The following is a 19,011-nucleotide window of genomic DNA, read 5'->3' as shown; positions in this document are numbered from 1 at the left end:
ATATATATAGGGTTTTTTAAAAAATATAACAAATGGTTAAAATATTTACTATAAAACAATTTTGAAAAAAGAAAATCCACAACATAAAATAACAAAAATACCTTCGTAATTAATTGGTCAAATATTAGTGAAAAAAGATTTTGTATCAAGTCTAAACGATATCGCACCAAGTCTTAAAGACCTTGTATCAAATTTAAACGATCTATTAGTGATAATGATACATATATATCTATATGAAATAGACAACTAAATTGTTTAGATATTAGTAAACGATCGTCAAATTATGCATCAATATTATTTAAATGTTGTAGGGAGAATAAAGAAAGAAGATAAAGAGATGGAGAAGAAGTTGTGGACGGAAAAATGAAAAAATTGTAAACTAACAAGTAAAAATAGGAAGAAGAGAATAATAAATGGTAAAAAAAGAAGTGAAAATTTTCTTTCAATAATCAAAATCTAATAAAGATAAATATGAAATCTATGAAAACGTAGGCCCTGAATATTTATCAATTTTTTTTTATATATATTTTCTTAAATTTACCTTTATTTTATATTTTATTATTAGGTTCATTAAATAGAAAAGACGAGGGTTCAGTTGAGTGGACTTCTTCACGTGGCGCCAACTGTCTCTCATCTTTGGACTCACTATCTCATCTCACCTTCACGCCCTCGTCGGCTTCACCCTTTACGCCTTCTCATCTCCGATCTTCTCTCCCTCCTAGTCTCCCATCCTCGACTCTTCACTTCGCCCTCACTGTTGCGGTGCAGCCGGCGCGAGCCGCTCGGCTCGGCTCTCCCTCTCAGTCTCTGAAGTCCCAATCTCCCCCTGTCGTTGGGTAAGTTTAAAGCTTAGGTAGTGATTATTTATTTTGATTTCAGGTTTTTTCGTCATCATAAATGTGTACAACTTTAGTTTCGTTGGAGGATGGACTTTGATGTCTTACTTGAGTTTAATTTGGGGGATTTACAGCATCTGAAAGTCTGAAAATCTTGAATTGGAGAATGGTTGAGAAGAGACCCAGGACTATGCTCTCAACAGCAAAATTAGTCAGAAATGAGGACTCACCGGAACTTCTTCGATCTGAGAAACGCAAATTTAAAAGATATGGTGTTTTCTTTTCGACGAACAAGGTCCTTCTGTTTTGCTTGGCATTTCGATTTGCAAATGCACTTTTATTGCAGACTTATTTTAACCCAGATGAACATTGGCAAGCCCTTGAAGTTGCCCACGACATCACCTTTGGGTAACATTTCTTTTCATGTGATCCTCTCCTTGTTATTAATGATCCTTCCACTTCTAATTTTCCTGATTTCTGGGCTGTAATTTCTTGATGAGTTAGCTTTAAGAAGCCTTCAGGTAATTTAGTGATGGGTTTCCGTTTTGCAGGTATGGTCATCTGACATGGGAGTGGAAGAGGGGAATCCGTAGCTACTTGCATCCTCTGTTGTTTGCTTGTCTTTACAAACTTCTTGCTTTACTCGGCATCGATACTCCATTGCTTATGGTAAAATATTCAACCACGTATAAACTGGTGAAACTGTTTGATTGGCTGTGGCAAATTGAACTGTGAAATTCTGTTGGCCATGCTTTATAGATAAAAGCTCCGAGGCTGTTGCAATCTATATTCTCAGCTGTTGGTGATTTTTACTTGTACAGACTCTCCGGTGCCCTCTTCGGTGATTATGTTGCAAAATGGGCTGTATCCTTGTGTTGATGATTGACATATATTTAATATTCAGTATATTTGAACTCTCATCCAACCATATTTTTTGAATGAAAAGGGAGAAATGTCTTATTCTGTTAGATCACTAATTATATTTCAATATGAACATAGGGGTAAAAAGGAAAAAGAGATGGTTACTAGGAAGGAAGAAATGCCCAAGAGAGATGAGGCTCACAGTTAGATAGAGAAGGAGAGGTTAATATGTAGCAGGAGGGTAGTGTAGTGAGGTTTTATCTTGTTTTTCATGTTGGAGTTTGCTTCTTCCCTTGAGAATTGGAGGAGGAAAAGTCTGTAATTGCCTGAGGGCTTTCCTTGAATTCAATAAGAGGAAGTCTTCTATCGATTCCTATCATATTAATTTGGTTTTAATATACTTAATTCTAATTCAGCTATTTTCCCAACTTACAAACTGGTTTATGTTCTTCTGCTTCAACCGAACACTATCAAACAGCTTAGAGACCGTTCTAACACTTGCCAGCTTGTATTATTGGCCTTGTATAAGTGTTGCTCCCACCAGAATTTCCAAGGTTTCAAGGAAGTTGGCTTTGTTTATGGCAGCTTTATCATGCGCTATTCGACCAACAAGTGCAATTACTTGGCTGTATGTTGGTCTGCTTGAGCTGTTTTCAGCACATGACCAACTAAGATTTATTTTTCTAGAGGCTGCTCCTATTGGGTACGTACTATATCTCATAATTATTATAACTTATAACATATTTTAACTTCTTGTTCTCGGTTCTTTAATAGTTTCTACATTTTCCTCTCCTTTATGATAGTTTTCTTTGAACTTCAAGTTTAAAATTAGCGAGGTAAAAACCAAGTTGAGAAGTTTATCGTTGGTAGTTGTGGTGTACAAACCAAGTATGTTTTCTAGAAAATTTCTCTTATCTTCCCAATATGGTGAATGTGTTTATTTATAATAGGTGTTTTCAGTTATGCAACTGTCCTAGTAACAACCTTAACAACTTTCCAGTTAGTTAGCTATGTAGCATAATTAGTTACATCAAGTTGTGGACGAAGTTGTTATCAGCCGTTTATGCGTTATCTTTTTGTTCTTTTTTTGTTTTTTTTTCTTTTTTGTGAGGGTGGGGAGGATGTGAAATTAATCAAGGAAAAACCTATGGACATGTCGGAAAGGTGACCAAGTTAGGATATATGGATAAAAAGCCAAACTTTTGTTTTTTTTCTATGGCTTATCATTGGAAATTAGGAAGGAAAAGAGTCATTTCTTTCTGCTGCTTCTCACACTTGCTCAATTTTGAAGGATGCACATTCCACTTTTTGGAAGTTTTACGAAGTGGTTTCTTTTTGGTGTCTATTTATTATTCATCAAGGAAAATTTCCATAGCTCAGTTTATCAAAATTAGTATCTCTGAAGTTTGATAATCTCATAACTTAGAAGAAACTGAATCCTGTTTATCACTTTCAGCTCTTGAATAATTTGAAAACTGGAGTAAATTTAAAATCTACAAAGTTAGCAGGGAACGATAGTAATAAGTTATAACCGATCTAGGACCAACCTTATACTTTTGCCATTTTATTTACTCATGCAGTTTTCTTTTCATCTTCTCCCATCTATGGATGTAATACTATTAACGATTAAGAAAAGTTCATTGGGAATTCACTGGCTCCCTTCTAGTATTTATTTCTTTTGAAACACAAACTGGATAGCCTTTTTATTATTGAACTGATAAACAAATTTTAGACAAATTAATTGTGTACCTCATTTCTCCCACCTCAGAAAACATCATGGAAAAAGTAAAACAAACACAAATTCAATAACGAGGCAAACCACAGTTTGGACCATGCACAGTTTTCTCTCTTTTTGATATCTCGTCTCCAATTCATCCATGTTCATTCTGTTTTCCGGCACCGGTTGTAAAGCAGTTCTCACCTTCACCCCACCTCCAACAACTTTTGTGTTGATGTTATTACTGTCCCTTCAAGTATTTATTGATACAAATTTTGTGATTTTCCTTTTAAAATTGACAACAGTTGCTGTTTTAATTATTTTCAGCCCCCTTTCGTGTGGTTTGGCCTATGTTTAAGTATGCTTTTCTTTTTAATAAAAGTGGGTTTCTTAATATTCAGATTCTTAGTTCAACTATTACTATTGCAATTTCTGCCATTTCTTGCTTACGTTTCTTCTCCAAAGAAAACAAAATTCTAAATCGTTGTAAATTCTTCATTGTGGTTTATTGTAGTTATTGGGAGATATTTAGTTTACAAACTTCTTAAGAGAGTTTCTAATTTATTGTGAAAGGTGTTAATGCGAATGATGGATGTAGGTTCTTATCAGTTACAACCTTTATTTGTCGCTTTCATGAAATGATAAAATGATTGCTCTCCTCATTTATTTTGTTGGTCAACTATTTAAGAGATTCTTGCACTTATTGACTTAAACTTAATATTTTAGAGTAATTACATCTCTCCTTATCCCTCTAATTTTTTATATCAGGTCTTTGGTGCTTGGGATTACGTTTTTGTTAGATAGAGTAATGTACGGTTCCTGGACATTAGTCCCCCTTAATTTTCTGAGGTTCAACGTTTTTTCCTCTGGAGGAGATTTTTATGGAACTCACAAATGGCACTGGTATTTCACTCAGGGGTTTAGTGCCATGCTCTTCAGTTTCATTCCGTTTTCCATTTCTGGCATTATCACTTCAAGAAAATGGAAACTCTCTGGTCTTATCGTTTGGGTTCTGGGAATTCACAGTCTACTTGGTCACAAAGAGTTCAGGTAACTCTTTTTGTTTCACTATTGAAATTTGAAAAAACCTTACCTAAATTATGCGGCATTGGTTTGAAGTATTTGTTTGTTTATTTACTTCGTCACAGATTTGTTCTACCCATTCTTCCGATAGCATTGATGTTCTCTGGCTATTCATTGGCCGCTCTTAGATATCAAACTTCTTCAAATGGGAAAAGGGCAAAATCACGAGACTTGCACACTAAACGCCCTATGAAAATGAATTTGGCCATAATATTTTTGCTCACTACAAATATCCCGATGGGTTTATACATGAGTTTGGTTCATCAGGTAGCTGTCTATATTGGTCAACGAGTATAAAGAAATATACAAAGTTGCTTGTCTTTTTTGGTTTTTCTGCTCTCTTATCTAAACAGAAAACCTACTGGGCAGAGAGGAACGGAGGACGTAATGAATCATCTGGCAAGAGAAGCTGTGACTGGGAAAGTCAAAAGAATCCTTTTTCTGATGCCATGTCATTCGACCCCTTACTATTCCACTCTGCACCAAAACTTACCAATGCAGTTTCTAGACTGCACACCGAGGTTGATAAAACCATTTTTTTCCCTTTCTTTTTTTCGCTTTTCTGATAGGAAACCGGTTATTCATGATATGATGAATTGAAATACGAAAGAAGTTCATACCGGATAATTATAATTGCACACCTCCATTAGTTATGAGGTAGATAAACTATAATTACAAAAAAAGAGAAGTGCATTTTAACTCTTATATGCATACATATTGCTTTCCACTCAAAGGTTCCAAATTCTTGTACATGATTATGTCCAAAGTATTTATTTTTATCCTTTTCTAGAGTGACCTAAGGGTAGCAGAGAGATTAAAGAGTAAAGATGTCACCAAATCTTGAAAATTTCCACCCAAAGGATGTGTTTTTGTATAAAAAAAACTTGAGGCATAAGCACAACTACTAGAAAGGTTGTTGGTTGATACAAGAATGACCTGAACCACCAAGAAAGCTTGTGATACTTGACAACTAACTTATAATTATTGTTGTTCATTTGTGATGCTTAATATGTGCCCATGTATGTTGCAGCGTAGAGAAAGGAAGCCCAGTCGAGTCGGAGCGTTTCTTGACGAATCCACTTGATTTTTCAATAGAATTTGCTAAAAATTGGACAGTCCCAAGTCACATTGTATTGTTTGATTCAGAAGAAAGACTGCTGATGGACTTTCTGATATCGCATTCTTTCAAGGAGGTTAGATTTGTTGTATTATTATATTTGCTATTCATTAATCAATAAATCACAATTCCTAAGCTAATTGTGCCATACTTGTGTTTTGACAAATGAAGGATAAAAGGTTCTTCCATGCTCACTTCAAGGTGGATCGTGATCTTCAATCTTCGGTGGTTTTATATGTCTTAACTGTTTAATCTCAATAACTTGCCATTTCTTTTCTCAATGAAGATTAGTTTTCAATAGATGCCTTTTCTTTTTCCATCGACAAAATCTTTGAGAATATTTAGTGGTTCCGAGTTAATGTACTGAGGTACTTTTAAGGCTTCTATAGGTACTTATTAGGCTCATCCCAAATGAGATGGGTCTTGTGATGCTTTTCAAAATGAAGCCTTAAAACATCAAGCTTGATGGTGCAATACGATCGTTTCTCCTCCCTCTCCCAACCAATGATATTTTTACATGAAAAGTTTCATTTTCCAAACTTTCTTTGGAGTAAAATCGTCCATCATCTTACTATAATCAACACTACAAAATACTATTCTCAATAGCTATCAATGCAAACTCATTGTGACATTCTGTTCATAACTTCAACTTCACATACATTTTATTTCCACCAATGTCTAATTTTCTATTATTTTGAGAGCATACCCAAAATAAGTACAATGAGAAAACAAACTTGCACTTGCGAGGATAAACAAAATACACAAGATTTTTCTTACTCTTGCAACTCTGCAAACCTCCTGTTAAACGAAACAATAGCTTGATCAACAATATATAAGTAATAATTACCTCTAAAGAATTTCTTTCGAGATTGTGGAACGAAGTTATGTATTGAAATGCCTTGAATTTGTTATGTAGCACTACGAACAATCCAGTCTGAAAGTCTAACTACCATTTGTAATGCTTCATGCCTAGGATTTGGTTCCCCTACGACCTGATCAAGTCACTTTTACTTATCTTAAAAGCTTATTAGAGTAAAAGTTGTATCCACAAATCAACGTAGGTCCTTTTAATATTATTTGTCCTTACTTACATGTATCCTAGAAAAATTCTCAAGAGATTCTCCAATATAGAATTGCTCTAAGCTAACATGCTTAACTTTGGAGTTCCTATAGTAACCCAATTTTTCAATTTAAGTTGAAGTCATTATTTAAGTAAAGATAAAATTTTAACACTCATAGTCATGAGAAACTTAGATCATTTTATTAATGAAGAAAAAAAAAAACTTTAGGTAAAAAATTGAATGTTCGAATAAATAGATAAAATAATGGGAAATTTTTTTAAATAACAAAATAAATTAAAATATTTACGAGTTATACCAATAATAAAATTTAAAATTTTTACTATAGATTATAAATATTTTATAGAATTTACTATTTTTAAAAATTCTACTAAAATAATTTAATTTAAACCCTAATTAAAACATAAAAAAATCATATGCTATCGATCGTTATAAAACTATTAAGAATAAACATGAATTGTGGAAGCATCAATCTAAACTTTTCTTTACTTTTGCATGAAAAAAGTGAGTATATAAATAGTGGAATGACACAATTAGAGTACAAATCAACCATAACTCACAAGTACATTTAAGAGTCAATACAATTAAAAAGTTTTAACTCACGAGTACATCATCCATCTAAAACAATCTATTTTAATCAAATCTAGTCCAATTTAGTCAAATACATAACGTGTTACTAATTTTTCCATATTCGTAATATCCACGAACTATTTTTTTTCTGAATGTTTTGGACTATTTTGATACAATTTTTCAATAAAAATTGATACATAAACTTATTTAAAGAAAATCATAATGGTGAGTCTAAATTTATTTATTTTCAAATATTTAACAGTTTAATATATTGATAGGTTACAAGTGTTACTTATAATAGTTATAGCAATGTGTAAATAAAACTTAAAAGAAGAATATAAATTGGTAAAGTGATTAAACTATAAACTATAAAATATAATTTTATAATTTTCTTTTTTTTCTTTTACCACTAATTGTCTCAATTTTAGATAAATGAAAATAATAATAATAAAAATAATAAAAAAAATGAAAAAAATTAAAAAAATAAAAAAAATAAAAAAAATAAAAAAAATAAAAAAAGAAAAGAAGGAAATGCTAAAATAATCTGGCGGTTACACACTGTCCTATAAAACCCGGGTTGCTTCGTCTTCTACCTGAATGCAACTGCTGCTCTCCGATTGCAGAGTTCCAGAGCAGAGCTCTCGCCCTTCATTTTCATTTCATATTCATCCAATATGAAAGTGTTTTTCGATTCTCCCTGCTTTTCTGTTAGTTAAAAAGTGTTTTTCGAAATGGCTTGTTTCGGTATGCTTTCTACTAGTTTCTTCTTCATCTTTAGGTTCCTATGCGAATCCGCTTTAGTTTCAGAAGTTTCATGCATTTAACTACGTTAGTTGAACTTCTTCTTTGGTTTATGTTGTTCTTGAGCTTCCCGTTGATGTTGTAGACCGTTTCGCTTTATTTTGGATTTTTATGATTTCAAAGCATCCATAGGCACATCGTGGACCATCTTTCCAAAGTTATTGTTCTGGGTTATTACTTCTGCTGCTGTATCGTGTACTGATATTTCAGTGTCAATGTGATTTCTTCAAATGCTTTTTATTAGTTTTTAATAATCTATTTCTAACATCTAGTTTTTTAATGCCGGTAAGTAGGGAATCTCAAGGTCATGAATAATGCTGGTGATATTCTCTTTGATGTTTTATCTCGGTTGCCAACGAAAACTCTTCTTGAAATGAGATTTGTATCTAAGGCGTGGCATCGACTTATTTTAGACCGATCGTTTGTACAAGCTCAATTTCAGAAGTGTGGATTGGCATTATCAGGTTTCATGTTTCAGGAGAAATACCGAAAGTGTCCTATTGATATAAGCACTTTCACCTATATGCCCATAGATGCAGATTCTAAGGTGCAGAAAATGGTGTTTGGTTTCTTGCCTGAGGATGTTGTTATTTTACAATCCTGTAATGGCCTGGTTTGTTGTAGGAGTTGCTTCCGTACACAACACTCCACAACACACTCCACAACAATCTACGTCTGCAATCCCTTGTTTAAGAAGTGGGTGAGTTTTGAAGTGGCTCAGCTGGACAGTTTCAGCAGCATTGCTCTAGCATTTGATCCCATACTGGACCCCGTAAATACTGCAACAAATTTCAAAGTAGTTAGAATACAGCAGTTGGAGAATGAGCAAGAGGAAATGTACTACACATTTGAAATATACTCTTCAGAAACAGGGACCTGGAAGGAATCAAGTGAAGTTTGCTATTCAGATGGCAATTTATTGAATAACAATGGCACTTATGCTAAAGGGGTCTTACATTGGCTTACTGATACCGATCAAATCCTTGCATTTGATACAGAGAAAGAACTCTCTCTGTTGGTGCCATCTCCAATTCCTGCCTTGGAAATGTTCATCGACGCTCCTGGAACATGCATTGGGGAATCCAAGGGCTTACTGCATTTCATCATGATCTGTGAAGATGGAATCATCGTGTGGTGTCTGGATGACTATTTTGAGGCAAAATGGACGCTCAAACATTCAAAACAGCTCCAAATGATTGAGGACGAGAACCCGAATATGTTTTTCAAGTTATACAAGATCATGCAAAGGAGAAGGCTTCCAGGCATGGAGCCATATATGGATCCGTGGGCATTTAAAGATGAGGTTTTATTGATGAGGGTGTTTTCAACCGTCTATTTCTACCACATAGAAACAGGGAAGGTGGTGGAAGTCTGTAACGTTGCCAGTTTGGGTCCAAACCCTTTTGTCAGTCCTCCCGTAATTCCTTACTCGTTGAGCTTGATTCCATTGGACGTTTCTCTCTCACGATCTGATCCAAACAACAACACAAACCCCAATGAGAACTAGTAATCCTCTAATGTATTCCCTTTTGGAGGACTATCTATTTTAGTCTCTGGTTTTGTAAATGGTTTTGATAGGGGATAGAGTACATAGAGTACATAGCAAATGAGCTTTTCGCTCATTTGATTGGAATACAATGGGGGTAGAATTTTGGATATAAACAAAGTCTAGGATGCAAACCACTTTTTATAGTTAGAGCAGCAATGTGGCTTGAAATGAGATTTGCGTCCTTGTGATATTTGTATAAGGAATGTGGTGGATGATGGATTGTTACATTAGAAGATTTCCCAATTGCCCTTTCAACAATGCCTTTTAACTTATTTCATGATTTGTTTTCCTGTTTTTGTATTTCCCATGATGAAACAAGAGGACATGCTTCAGAACGAAAAGTTATTTTGTCTTCATGAGGTAACATTCCTAAATCTCTTTCTCAGCTCTTTTACTTATATATCCACCTCTCCAATTTATAGCTTCCTCTCTCCCTTCAAGAAATTGAAATGCTATCCCCCAACCGATCCAATGTGGTATTGTTTCTTATTTTCAAAACATTTCCCTCCTCCAGATTTAAATGCTCTTTTACTTTTGTTTTCTCTAAATTAAACAAAAATCTTCAGTTTTATACTAAAATAATCCTTGAGGTTTGATTCATTTTAACAGTTATTAAAATTTCTCTTTTTAATACATACTATACACATTATCTTTCTCATACAAAATACTTGATTACTATCTATTATTACTTTTGAATTTTTTCTGCCACATGATAAGTTATTATCAATAATTGGTTGATATAGCCACAGCCAGAGTCCCAGACTAATATTACTACGTAACTGCTGACAGCAAGTGTAAGGAAAAATATCTTTCTATTTATTTTTTAATCCGTTACCAAATGTTTTGACTATAAACAATGTAGCCGTTAGGCCCATTTTTCATTAGAGTTTAGACTTTCGAATGTTGAGAATCTGAGATTACAATCTCAAATTATATCCAAATTCCAAAAGATACAAATTTTAGTTACACCTAATCCCCCACCTATCTTCACATCTTCATACGTATTAAAATTTTAATTGATGGTTGACTGCTTCGCCAATTATATCCATCTCTGAACTTTGCTCCAATCTCAAAAATATTGGGGAGAATCTTTCGGCACTTGAACTTTTTTTCTTCCTTTCATTATTTTATCTTATATGATCTCACTCTTCTTTGACCTTCCATTATTGCTTCTTCATTATTATTCTCTCTTAACTTAAACCCCCTCCAACACTTTACTGATTATTCATTTTCTCTTTATCAAATACAGGGAGCAATGACGACCAGATCTCTCCTTTCTTGAATCACTTAGGTATGAGCAACATGTTGTGTCAATTAAGTATAGCTTAACTGATCGAAGTTTTTTTTTTTTAAAAAAAAGTCTTATTATATATAAAAGCATTAATTAAGTTAAGATAACGAAATTTCAAAATTAAGAGAAAAAGATTATTGTTTATATAAACAATTTAGGTGGATTAAAGATGTTTGAAGTTAATCAATTTAAATGTTAAACTCAAATTAGAATTGAAATTACCAATTGTGTATGTACCAGCCAATAAGTCACACAAAGTTCTATCAATAAAACATCCAAAACTATGTTAAAAAAGTGCTCAAAGCTAAAAAAGGATGAAAAGCCACAATATCAAACAGATTAAGAAAACACTTAACAACAAAATGTTTAATTGACCAAAGTAATAAATAACGGACGCACATTTTGTTTGTCTTAAAAGTAAACCTATATTAGATTTGGAAAGGAAAAAAGTTTAATAAAAAGTAATGTTTATAGATTTAATTTTAAGAAAGAAAAGAAGATAACTCAAATTAATGTTGACATCTTTGGGATTAATCTACGAAACAGACAGATAAAAGTTATGATGGAGTAGTGTAAGCATATGTGAATTAACAAAGGACTTACACTATCAATCCTTAAAGAAAAGAATTATATGAAAGACTAGAGTTGGGAACGTTTTTCTCATGTTTGTTTGTAGCCCCAATGCTAGAATGTAAAAAAAAGAAGAGAAAAAGTGTATAATAGAGAGATTAGGGGCTATGAGTGTCGGTGGGAGATGGAAATGGACAAAAAATGTGTGGGCTAATTTTGTGTGGTATATAGAAATATAGAAGTATGAAGGGTATTATTATTGAACTCATTTTTTCTTTCCTTTTGGAAGCACATGTTTAGCCCTAAAAAGTGCTTTCTCCCTTTCTAAAGCTCCCTGTCCCCTCTCTGCCTCTGCTCTGATTCCTTCCTCACTCATTCTCTCCATTACATTTTCCCCCACATTTTCTCCTTCCATCTCTCTCTCTTTTTTCATCAATCAATTACTGAATTTAGGTCATATTTCCGACTTTAATAGAGTTATTAGCCATGTATAGAAGTTATTTTTAAATAGTTAAACATCCCAGTGAAAACATTTTTTCTTAATTTTTTTAAAATTACTTTTCATGATATGATAACTACAATAGTGTCTTTTTTTTTAGGTTAAAATCAATTACCCTAAACTCCTTTCCATCGTCTAATTTGGACTTCAATAAAGTTATTAAGGACATTTTTGGAAATGGTTTCTAAAATGGTTAATGTTATTTTGGAAAGTTTTATTAATTTTGATGATACAACAATTGCATTCAAAGTGTAGTATTTAATACTTTTACTACTTTTAAGTCATTAAAACTTTGTTGCAGAGCAATTTTGTAAAAAAAACCAAAACTACATCGCAAACTTTCAATTATAAAAATTGAAGTCTCAATGTTAAAATGTTGGAAGGACACCTTCAAATAAACAATATTTGTAGAAATTACTCAAATGCTCAAATTTATACAATTTTTAGGATTTCTACTATTATATAAATCTAAGGGTCTAATTTTGACGTTTCCATAATTTCAAAGGTTCAATTCTTACCATTAAAATTTTGTTGCAATTTATCGAGTCATTTGGAAGTGAACTCTATCTCATAGATTCTACCATGTGTTTGTCTCAGTTTATTTCTATTTAAAAAGTTTAACTAACACTCTTTTATCTTTCCTAATTTAAGAATAGAAAATGGTAAAAGAAAAAAAACACTATAATATTTGCATTATACCCTTACAATTAAGCCTTCAAAATTTATACAAATAATAAAATTAAAATTTGAAACTTAAACAAGCACAAAAACTGTAACCATTGTAGAGTGCCTCTATTCAAATATTTAACGTTAGTTAGTAAATTTGAAAGGTGAAATTTAATCATTTTTGAGATATGGGATCATTTGGAGAAGCATAAGCTGTTGGTGTTTGGCTGATGGGTCGGTTACGGAACTCATAGGGATCATTTTTATATGAAAATGAAATAAATTTAATGTAACACATCATATTATTAAAAGAGAAAAGGGTTCACTTTGGGTGGTGGGTATTATTAATTTTGAGATTCGATTGGATTGACAAACTTAATATGTTCAAAGATAAATTTAATTAAATTAAACCCTTCCAATTTATTAAATCGCATCAATTTTATAGAGTAGCTTTTTTTTTAATTATATTCATGAATTGTTTCCTTTTCCCAAGAAAAGAGTACTAATTATGATATGGATTATCTTATTTTGAATTTTCCTATTACAATATGCTTACGTCTTCTTCAAGACTCTTCACTATAAAAATGTGTCCTAAGAGTTTGGTACAAAAATTGTCTTTTCTTTCTACTAAAAAAATGTTTGGGTCTTTTTATCCTTCAATTAAACATGTTTTAATTTTAAACATTAACACCTAACTACTCTCTAAACTCCATTTCAAAATTCTTAATTTTCCATCGTTTATATTTTTTTCTACAACTACAAACTTTACTATTTATTTATCAAAATAAAATAATTAACATTTCAAACATTTCCAATTGTAGTTGGTAATCTAGAATTTTATTTTTCTTTCATTTGAACTCTAAATTTAAACATATATTGTAATTTTTTTTTATGTGTTAGAAATTCAAATTTGATTAAATTTACCCATTGTTCTTTTTATAGTTTCACTAATTCCATACTAAACATACATCTTGTATTGCTCAATTATAATCCTTACTATTAGTTCACTACTCAATGCTTACTTATAATCTCACTTTTACTTTACTTTTTTTTTTTTTATTGATTTCTTCATACAATTAAAGAACTGTTTGCATTTTCAAAATTAAGTTTACTAAAAACCAATTTACTTAATAGCAATTATTTTAAAAGCTACAAGAACCCTAAACCCAACCCAACCTTAGTCTAGGGTATATATTTTTTCTAATTAATTGAAATTCAATAATATCCTATCATTTTAGTGTAAAGAATTTATAAAAGTAAAAACAGGGTTTTGAAATCACATTCTAATTCTAATTCCCCTACATGTGTAGTTACATAAAATCTCTCAAACCTTTCTTTCAATTTTTTTCTGTCTAAAATAGTTCATACTCCTATATTTCTGTTCCCTATATAATATATATGTTAAAATTAAAAAAGAAAATCAAATTAAATAAGCATAGGGTTGCAAACTGTCAAAACTTGGATTTTAGTGCAAATCCTTCATTTCACCATTTCCCATTTTCTTCTCTACTACGTTTGCTCTTCCTTCCAAACTCCACCGTTACTTGATGCTTGGAATCGTTGTCAAACTGTTGTAGGTCACACTACCATACTTTTTAGAGATTAATAAGTGTAGAGTTGAGTACAAATCCGGGGTTCAAGCATTTTCTTTCGTCAAAGCCCCAGCATTGAAGAGTAAAATGTGTAACAGTAGACACAATTCAAACACCTGATACTCCTTTAATGTGACGGTGCCACAATTGTCAAACACTCCTCTCTCAAAAAGGCTTTCTCTTTTTCCAACTCCCTCTTCAGTTTCAACATCATCACCAGTATAGCATAACTACCACCATAACAAACACCAAATAACATGTATCCATACATGGAATTTTCTGATCTCCATCCTTTCTCAATAGGTTTCTAAAGAAGGCAAAAGAAAAAGGAAAAGAAGTACCAAACTTCCACCTGCCATTTGCTACCCAAAGACAAAATGGATAGATAAACAGAAGAGCCCAAAGCCATGCCTACCATCTCTCTCTATTTCAAAAACCATGTTCATTTCTACACTTTACCAAGCAGTAGCTGTAATGTGCTTTGAAAGACAGTGCTTTTGAAGATCCTCCTTCTACACTTTTTTACTAGAATAAAAATACCCAACACCCTAATCATTTCAACCCCACAAACCCTCCTCCTTGGCCTTCCTTTTTATAAATCAAAGGGAACCCGTAAAAGAAAAAGAAGAAGAAAAAAAAAAAAAAAAAGGATAAAGAGAAGAAACCCCATCTCTCTTGGATTAGAATACAATCTTCTTCCTTCCTTTTTTTTTTCTTTCTTTTTCCTCTCACACTCTGTTTTCACTCTGCTTTTACTCTGCTTTCCAAAGGTATCCCAATCTCCACCCCACCAACCGCCATTTCTTCATCTTAAAGCTTCATAACCCATCAATGTCATTCTGTAATTACTAGAAAGAGTAGAAAAAGGGGTTGGAGAATAAAAGGAAAGATGGATGTTGGTAGAAGAAAAGTAGGAGTTAGTAGCAATAGTGTGGTTTCAGGGTCTGTTTGGGAGAGTAGAATGAAGATGGATGAAGTGAAAGGTGGGATTAAGGTGTTCAATGGAGAAGATGGGAGTAGTAATAAAGAAGGAAAAGTTGTAACAAGATCAATGTCTAAGAGAATTAGTTTAGAAGGATCTGAAAAATCCCCAATCCAGATTGGTAAAGGGAAGAGAAATTGCGATGAGACAAAGAGTCCAATTCAGCTTCGGAAGATGAGATCTGAGGAAATTGAGAGAAGTCCAAATCAGCTTAGGAAGTCGAAATCCGAAATGGTTGAGAGAAATGAAAAAACCCCAGTTCAACTCAGGAAGGTGAAATCGGAGTCTGTGAAGACGATCGTTGATGATAATGCTAAGGCCATTGTTGTTGTCGGTGGAAAAAATGGGGGAAATTCAGAGCATCTTCAATGTCCAGAATCGGAATCCAACGAGGAATTGAGTGAAATCGAGAAGGGAATCCATGGATCTGTTAAGGAAATTGAGAAACCTCAGGTTGAGAATGAGACATATTGTAAGGAATTTGGAGTTTGCCTTATTTCAACCATGGCGGGTCCAATCAAACCCACTCAAGAAGTATCGATCAATGACAATGAAAATGAAGCCAATGAAGAGGAAGAAACAGAGGAAGAAGAAGAAGACGGCGACGACAATGAAATCGAGAAAGAAAGCTTCGATATCAAGGAGATCAATTTACCAGAACCCAAAAAAATTGTGAATGAAGTGAAGAAATTCCACCAAATCTACGAAAAACCAGTTCCACATTCCTCAAAACCCACTTACAGTAAGTAAAATCCTTCACCATTTCATTCATTATTCATCCATTAAATCAATTCTTGTTCTTCAACATTCTGTTCTGAATTATCAGCATCAAAAGAGTATCACAACTTCCAAGAAAAAAGCAACAAATTGCAAAGCTTAGGTACACACGAAATTCACAATCGTCTTCTTCTTCTTCATATTTTTTTATTAATGGGTGTTCAAAAATTTCTCAACCCAAATTGTTTTCTACTCTGGTCAGTGGATTTAATAATGTGGAAGGAAGTATCGAGATCTGCCTTCGTTTTTGGGATTGGATCTTTTGTTATAATATCATCTTCATACACTAACGACATCAACATCAGGTAAGAAACACAAAAAGAATTCCATCTGATCTGGGTAGCTCTGAAAAATTCCATAACGAAACTCAAAATGTAAGGTAAAGTAAAGTAAAGTAGAATGTTTTTGTGCAGCTTTATTTCTGTGGTGTCATATGTGGGACTGTTCTACCTCGCTGCCACGTTCTTGTATAGATCCATTATTTACAGGTAAATTTAATTAATGTTTGTGAAATCAGTTTTTATGCTTAATTGGTGTTTGTTAATGGAAAAAAAAAAATGACTGAATCCAGAGGAGCCATTGATATGGAGAATGTAAGGAATGTGGTTGGTGAAGAAGAAGCAATATGGGTACTCAAATTGTTACTTCCTTACTTGAATGAGTTCTTACTAAAGGTTAGAGCTCTGTTTTGTGGAGATCCTGCCACTACAATGAAGGTATGCTTCTTTAGAGCTTGGCTCCATTCAATTTGAAGAAGGGGTACGAAAATAATGTATTGATTTATTTGGAATCATGCAGCTGGCTGTACTGCTATTTGCCTCGGCTAGATGTGGCTCCTCCATAACCGTTTGGAAAGTGGCCAAATGGGGTGAGAAATACTATAATTTCCATTAGTTTAGAGTTGCCCTAAACAAATTTATTAAAATTAAAGTTCATTTTTTCATTGCATTAAAGTAAGAATGTTATGTGTAACAATAATAAAGGAAGGAAGGGCTAAATTAATTAGAATTAAAATTTGGGTGTCAGGATTCTTTGGAGTATTTACTTTACCCAAAATCTGCTCTTCGTATTCCTCACACCTGGCTGCTTACGGTAAAATCTCTGACTTAAAATGTCACTTTTGTCCCTTTCCCTTCCCAATCCCCAATATCACTCTTCACCCAACTTTTTCCTACTTTCCTTTCTCTCCCTACTTCTTCAACATTTTTAATTTTATTCTTCTTCTTCTTTTTTTTTCCCTTTTGTTCTTTATATTTATTTTCTTTGAAATTACATCATAGTTCTCTCCTTACACTATTGTTTTATTTAATTAAAATTAATATACCTTTATCCTCTCGTTAGGGATGGACATGTAGATAAAGAAAAAAAATGAATATTTGATATGTAAATGAATTATATAGACAGTTTTCTAATATTTAGTACATGTTTTAAAAATGATTTAAATATTTTTATAATCACTTTTGAAGTAAAATTAAAAAAAAAATGAAAAGAATCCATTTTGCTTGATTGGAGCTCACATTATATCCTATTGTGGATCTAAAAGTCCACGGCACTCTTTCAAGGTGGGGTGAAGCTTTGGGCCGAACAGCCCATACTGAGCCCTTCATGGGGCTTAGTGGATTGGCCCAATTAACAAATTTGATTGCGGCATTGTCATTGCAGCTAAATTTTGGATTCGACGGTTTCGTGATGCATGGGAATCATGTTCTCATAAAAAGGGTGTTGCTCTTGCAATCTTCGTTCTTGTTTGGAACTTGTCCTCTGTTGTCGCTCGCGTTTGGGCTGGTATTTACTTCTCTCTCTTTTCAACTCATAACTATTGTTGTTATGATTATTATTATAAACTTAACGAACACAATGGTCTGTTCTTTCTGTGATTATGAATTTGATAATTATATTCATATTTGTTTGCAGCATTTATGCTTTTTGTGGCGTTTAGATATTACCAGCAAAGTATACAGACAGAGGAGTGGGATGGGGATGGGGATGGGGATGAGGATGAGGTTGAAGAAGGTGATGAAACGTGTCAAGCTTCTATTGCAAAGGAAAAATATGTGAGTGGATCCCTCTTTGGAGGCATTGGCAGTGTCAAGCAAAAGAAGAAATTTTGAAATTAAAAATCCTCATAATATTTTTAAAAAATAAAATTTGGGTCTTTTAATTACTATTACCCTTTCAACTTCAATTCAATCAGCATAAGTCGTAGTAGATGCTTCCTTGCTCTTTGATATTCTATGGTCCATTTTTTTCGACCTTTTTTTCTTTTTTAAGAAAATGATCGTCAATTGTTTTGTTTTTGTTGGGCTACATATGTAAATACTTGTGGGTTAGTGTTTAATAAAATCAAGCAATTCCATTGTAGGTTCTTTTAAATTTTAGTGTAAGTTTGAGATAGCGATTTAACAAAATACATTTGCATTACTCTACAAAATTGTCATAAACACATCTCTTTTTAACTTTATAATATTATTTGAGATGTGGTTTTATTTCAAGTGAATTTTAGGTTTAAGTATAAAAATAGTGTGGTTTTAGAAACTATTATGCCTTCATTGAATTCAGTGTTTTGGGAGGGACTAAAGTCTCCTCCAAAATTGTAAAAAAATTGTTCTTATTCATATTAAGGAGACTGAAGTTTACATTATCGAATTATCTTCATTTATTTTTCTTCCTCTAATTCGAACTCTTAGACTTTTCTTAGTTTAGCGTTTAGTTTTCTTATTTATAAATTTGTAAATTTTCTTCCTCTAATTTGATTTTTTTTTTGCTCTACTTTGTCTCATTTGGATGAACAGTCAATTGATCATGAACTCACTTCTAACTCTTTTGTCAATATACAAATTGGATCCCCACTCTTGATCTTTGTGGACAACGTAAAAGTTAAATCTTCCAGTCTCATCACATGCGAAGGTCATAGTTCATCATGCCAATTTCGCTCTTATAAAATCAATCCAACCAAATTGAAATTATATTTGAAAACCTCACCCAACCAAAAAAAGATTTAAAGTAAAATACATATAAATT

General features: G+C 32.8%; 3 protein-coding genes across 4 annotated transcripts; all 3 read left to right on the top strand.

Annotated features, from left to right (window-relative positions):
* Positions 1-583: 583 nt before the first annotated feature.
* On the top strand, positions 584-6,153 carry LOC101211111 (GPI mannosyltransferase 3). Its single transcript, XM_004146638.3, has 10 exons — positions 584-836; positions 971-1,244; positions 1,388-1,505; positions 1,596-1,700; positions 2,114-2,400; positions 4,183-4,464; positions 4,563-4,764; positions 4,867-5,018; positions 5,528-5,690; positions 5,786-6,153. Exons 2-10 carry the CDS (start codon positions 1,003-1,005, stop codon positions 5,864-5,866), a joined length of 1,632 nt encoding a protein of 543 aa, XP_004146686.2. The 5' UTR covers positions 584-836; positions 971-1,002; the 3' UTR covers positions 5,867-6,153.
* Positions 6,154-8,371: 2,218 nt separating this feature from the next.
* LOC101221945 (F-box protein At5g07610) lies at positions 8,372-9,571 on the top strand. The gene has a single exon (XM_004146678.3). The coding sequence runs from the start codon at positions 8,372-8,374 to the stop codon at positions 9,569-9,571; it is 1,200 nt and encodes a 399-aa protein (XP_004146726.3).
* A 4,747-nt stretch (positions 9,572-14,318) lies between these two features.
* Positions 14,319-18,631, top strand: LOC101211361 (reticulon-like protein B21). Of its 2 annotated transcripts, none has more exons than XM_031880184.1 (9): positions 14,319-15,955; positions 16,040-16,093; positions 16,193-16,295; positions 16,389-16,478; positions 16,562-16,706; positions 16,789-16,858; positions 17,017-17,082; positions 17,653-17,775; positions 17,905-18,631. In XM_031880184.1, exons 1-9 carry the CDS (start codon positions 15,121-15,123, stop codon positions 18,099-18,101), a joined length of 1,683 nt encoding a protein of 560 aa, XP_031736044.1. In that variant the 5' UTR covers positions 14,319-15,120; the 3' UTR covers positions 18,102-18,631. The 2 variants fall into 2 exon arrangements, with proteins under 2 accessions (XP_031736044.1, XP_004146687.1); XM_004146639.3 differs by having other exon boundaries at positions 14,326-15,955; positions 16,404-16,478.
* The last annotated feature ends 380 nt before the right edge of the window (positions 18,632-19,011 follow it).

The sequence above is a fragment of the Cucumis sativus genome, chromosome 1 (genome assembly GCF_000004075.3).
Source record: "Cucumis sativus cultivar 9930 chromosome 1, Cucumber_9930_V3, whole genome shotgun sequence".
Lineage (NCBI taxonomy): Eukaryota > Viridiplantae > Streptophyta > Magnoliopsida > Cucurbitales > Cucurbitaceae > Cucumis > Cucumis sativus.
This window is presented reverse-complemented; position numbering and strand designations above follow the sequence as displayed.

Excerpts from the sequence above, each read along its gene's own strand:
- LOC101211361 (XM_031880184.1), top strand. The coding sequence starts at position 15,121 with ATGGATGTTGGTAGAAGAAAAGTAGGAGTTAGTAGCAATAGTGTGGTT. Across the intron at positions 16,094-16,192 it reads CAACAAATTGCAAAGCTTAG|TGGATTTAATAATGTGGAAG; the intron begins GTACACACGAAA and ends TACTCTGGTCAG. Across the intron at positions 16,479-16,561 it reads TATAGATCCATTATTTACAG|AGGAGCCATTGATATGGAGA; the intron begins GTAAATTTAATT and ends GACTGAATCCAG.
- LOC101211111 (XM_004146638.3), top strand. The coding sequence starts at position 1,003 with ATGGTTGAGAAGAGACCCAGGACTATGCTCTCAACAGCAAAATTAGTC. Across the intron at positions 1,506-1,595 it reads TCGATACTCCATTGCTTATG|ATAAAAGCTCCGAGGCTGTT; the intron begins GTAAAATATTCA and ends CATGCTTTATAG. Across the intron at positions 4,765-4,866 it reads ACATGAGTTTGGTTCATCAG|AGAGGAACGGAGGACGTAAT; the intron begins GTAGCTGTCTAT and ends CCTACTGGGCAG.
- LOC101221945 (XM_004146678.3), top strand. The coding sequence starts at position 8,372 with ATGAATAATGCTGGTGATATTCTCTTTGATGTTTTATCTCGGTTGCCA.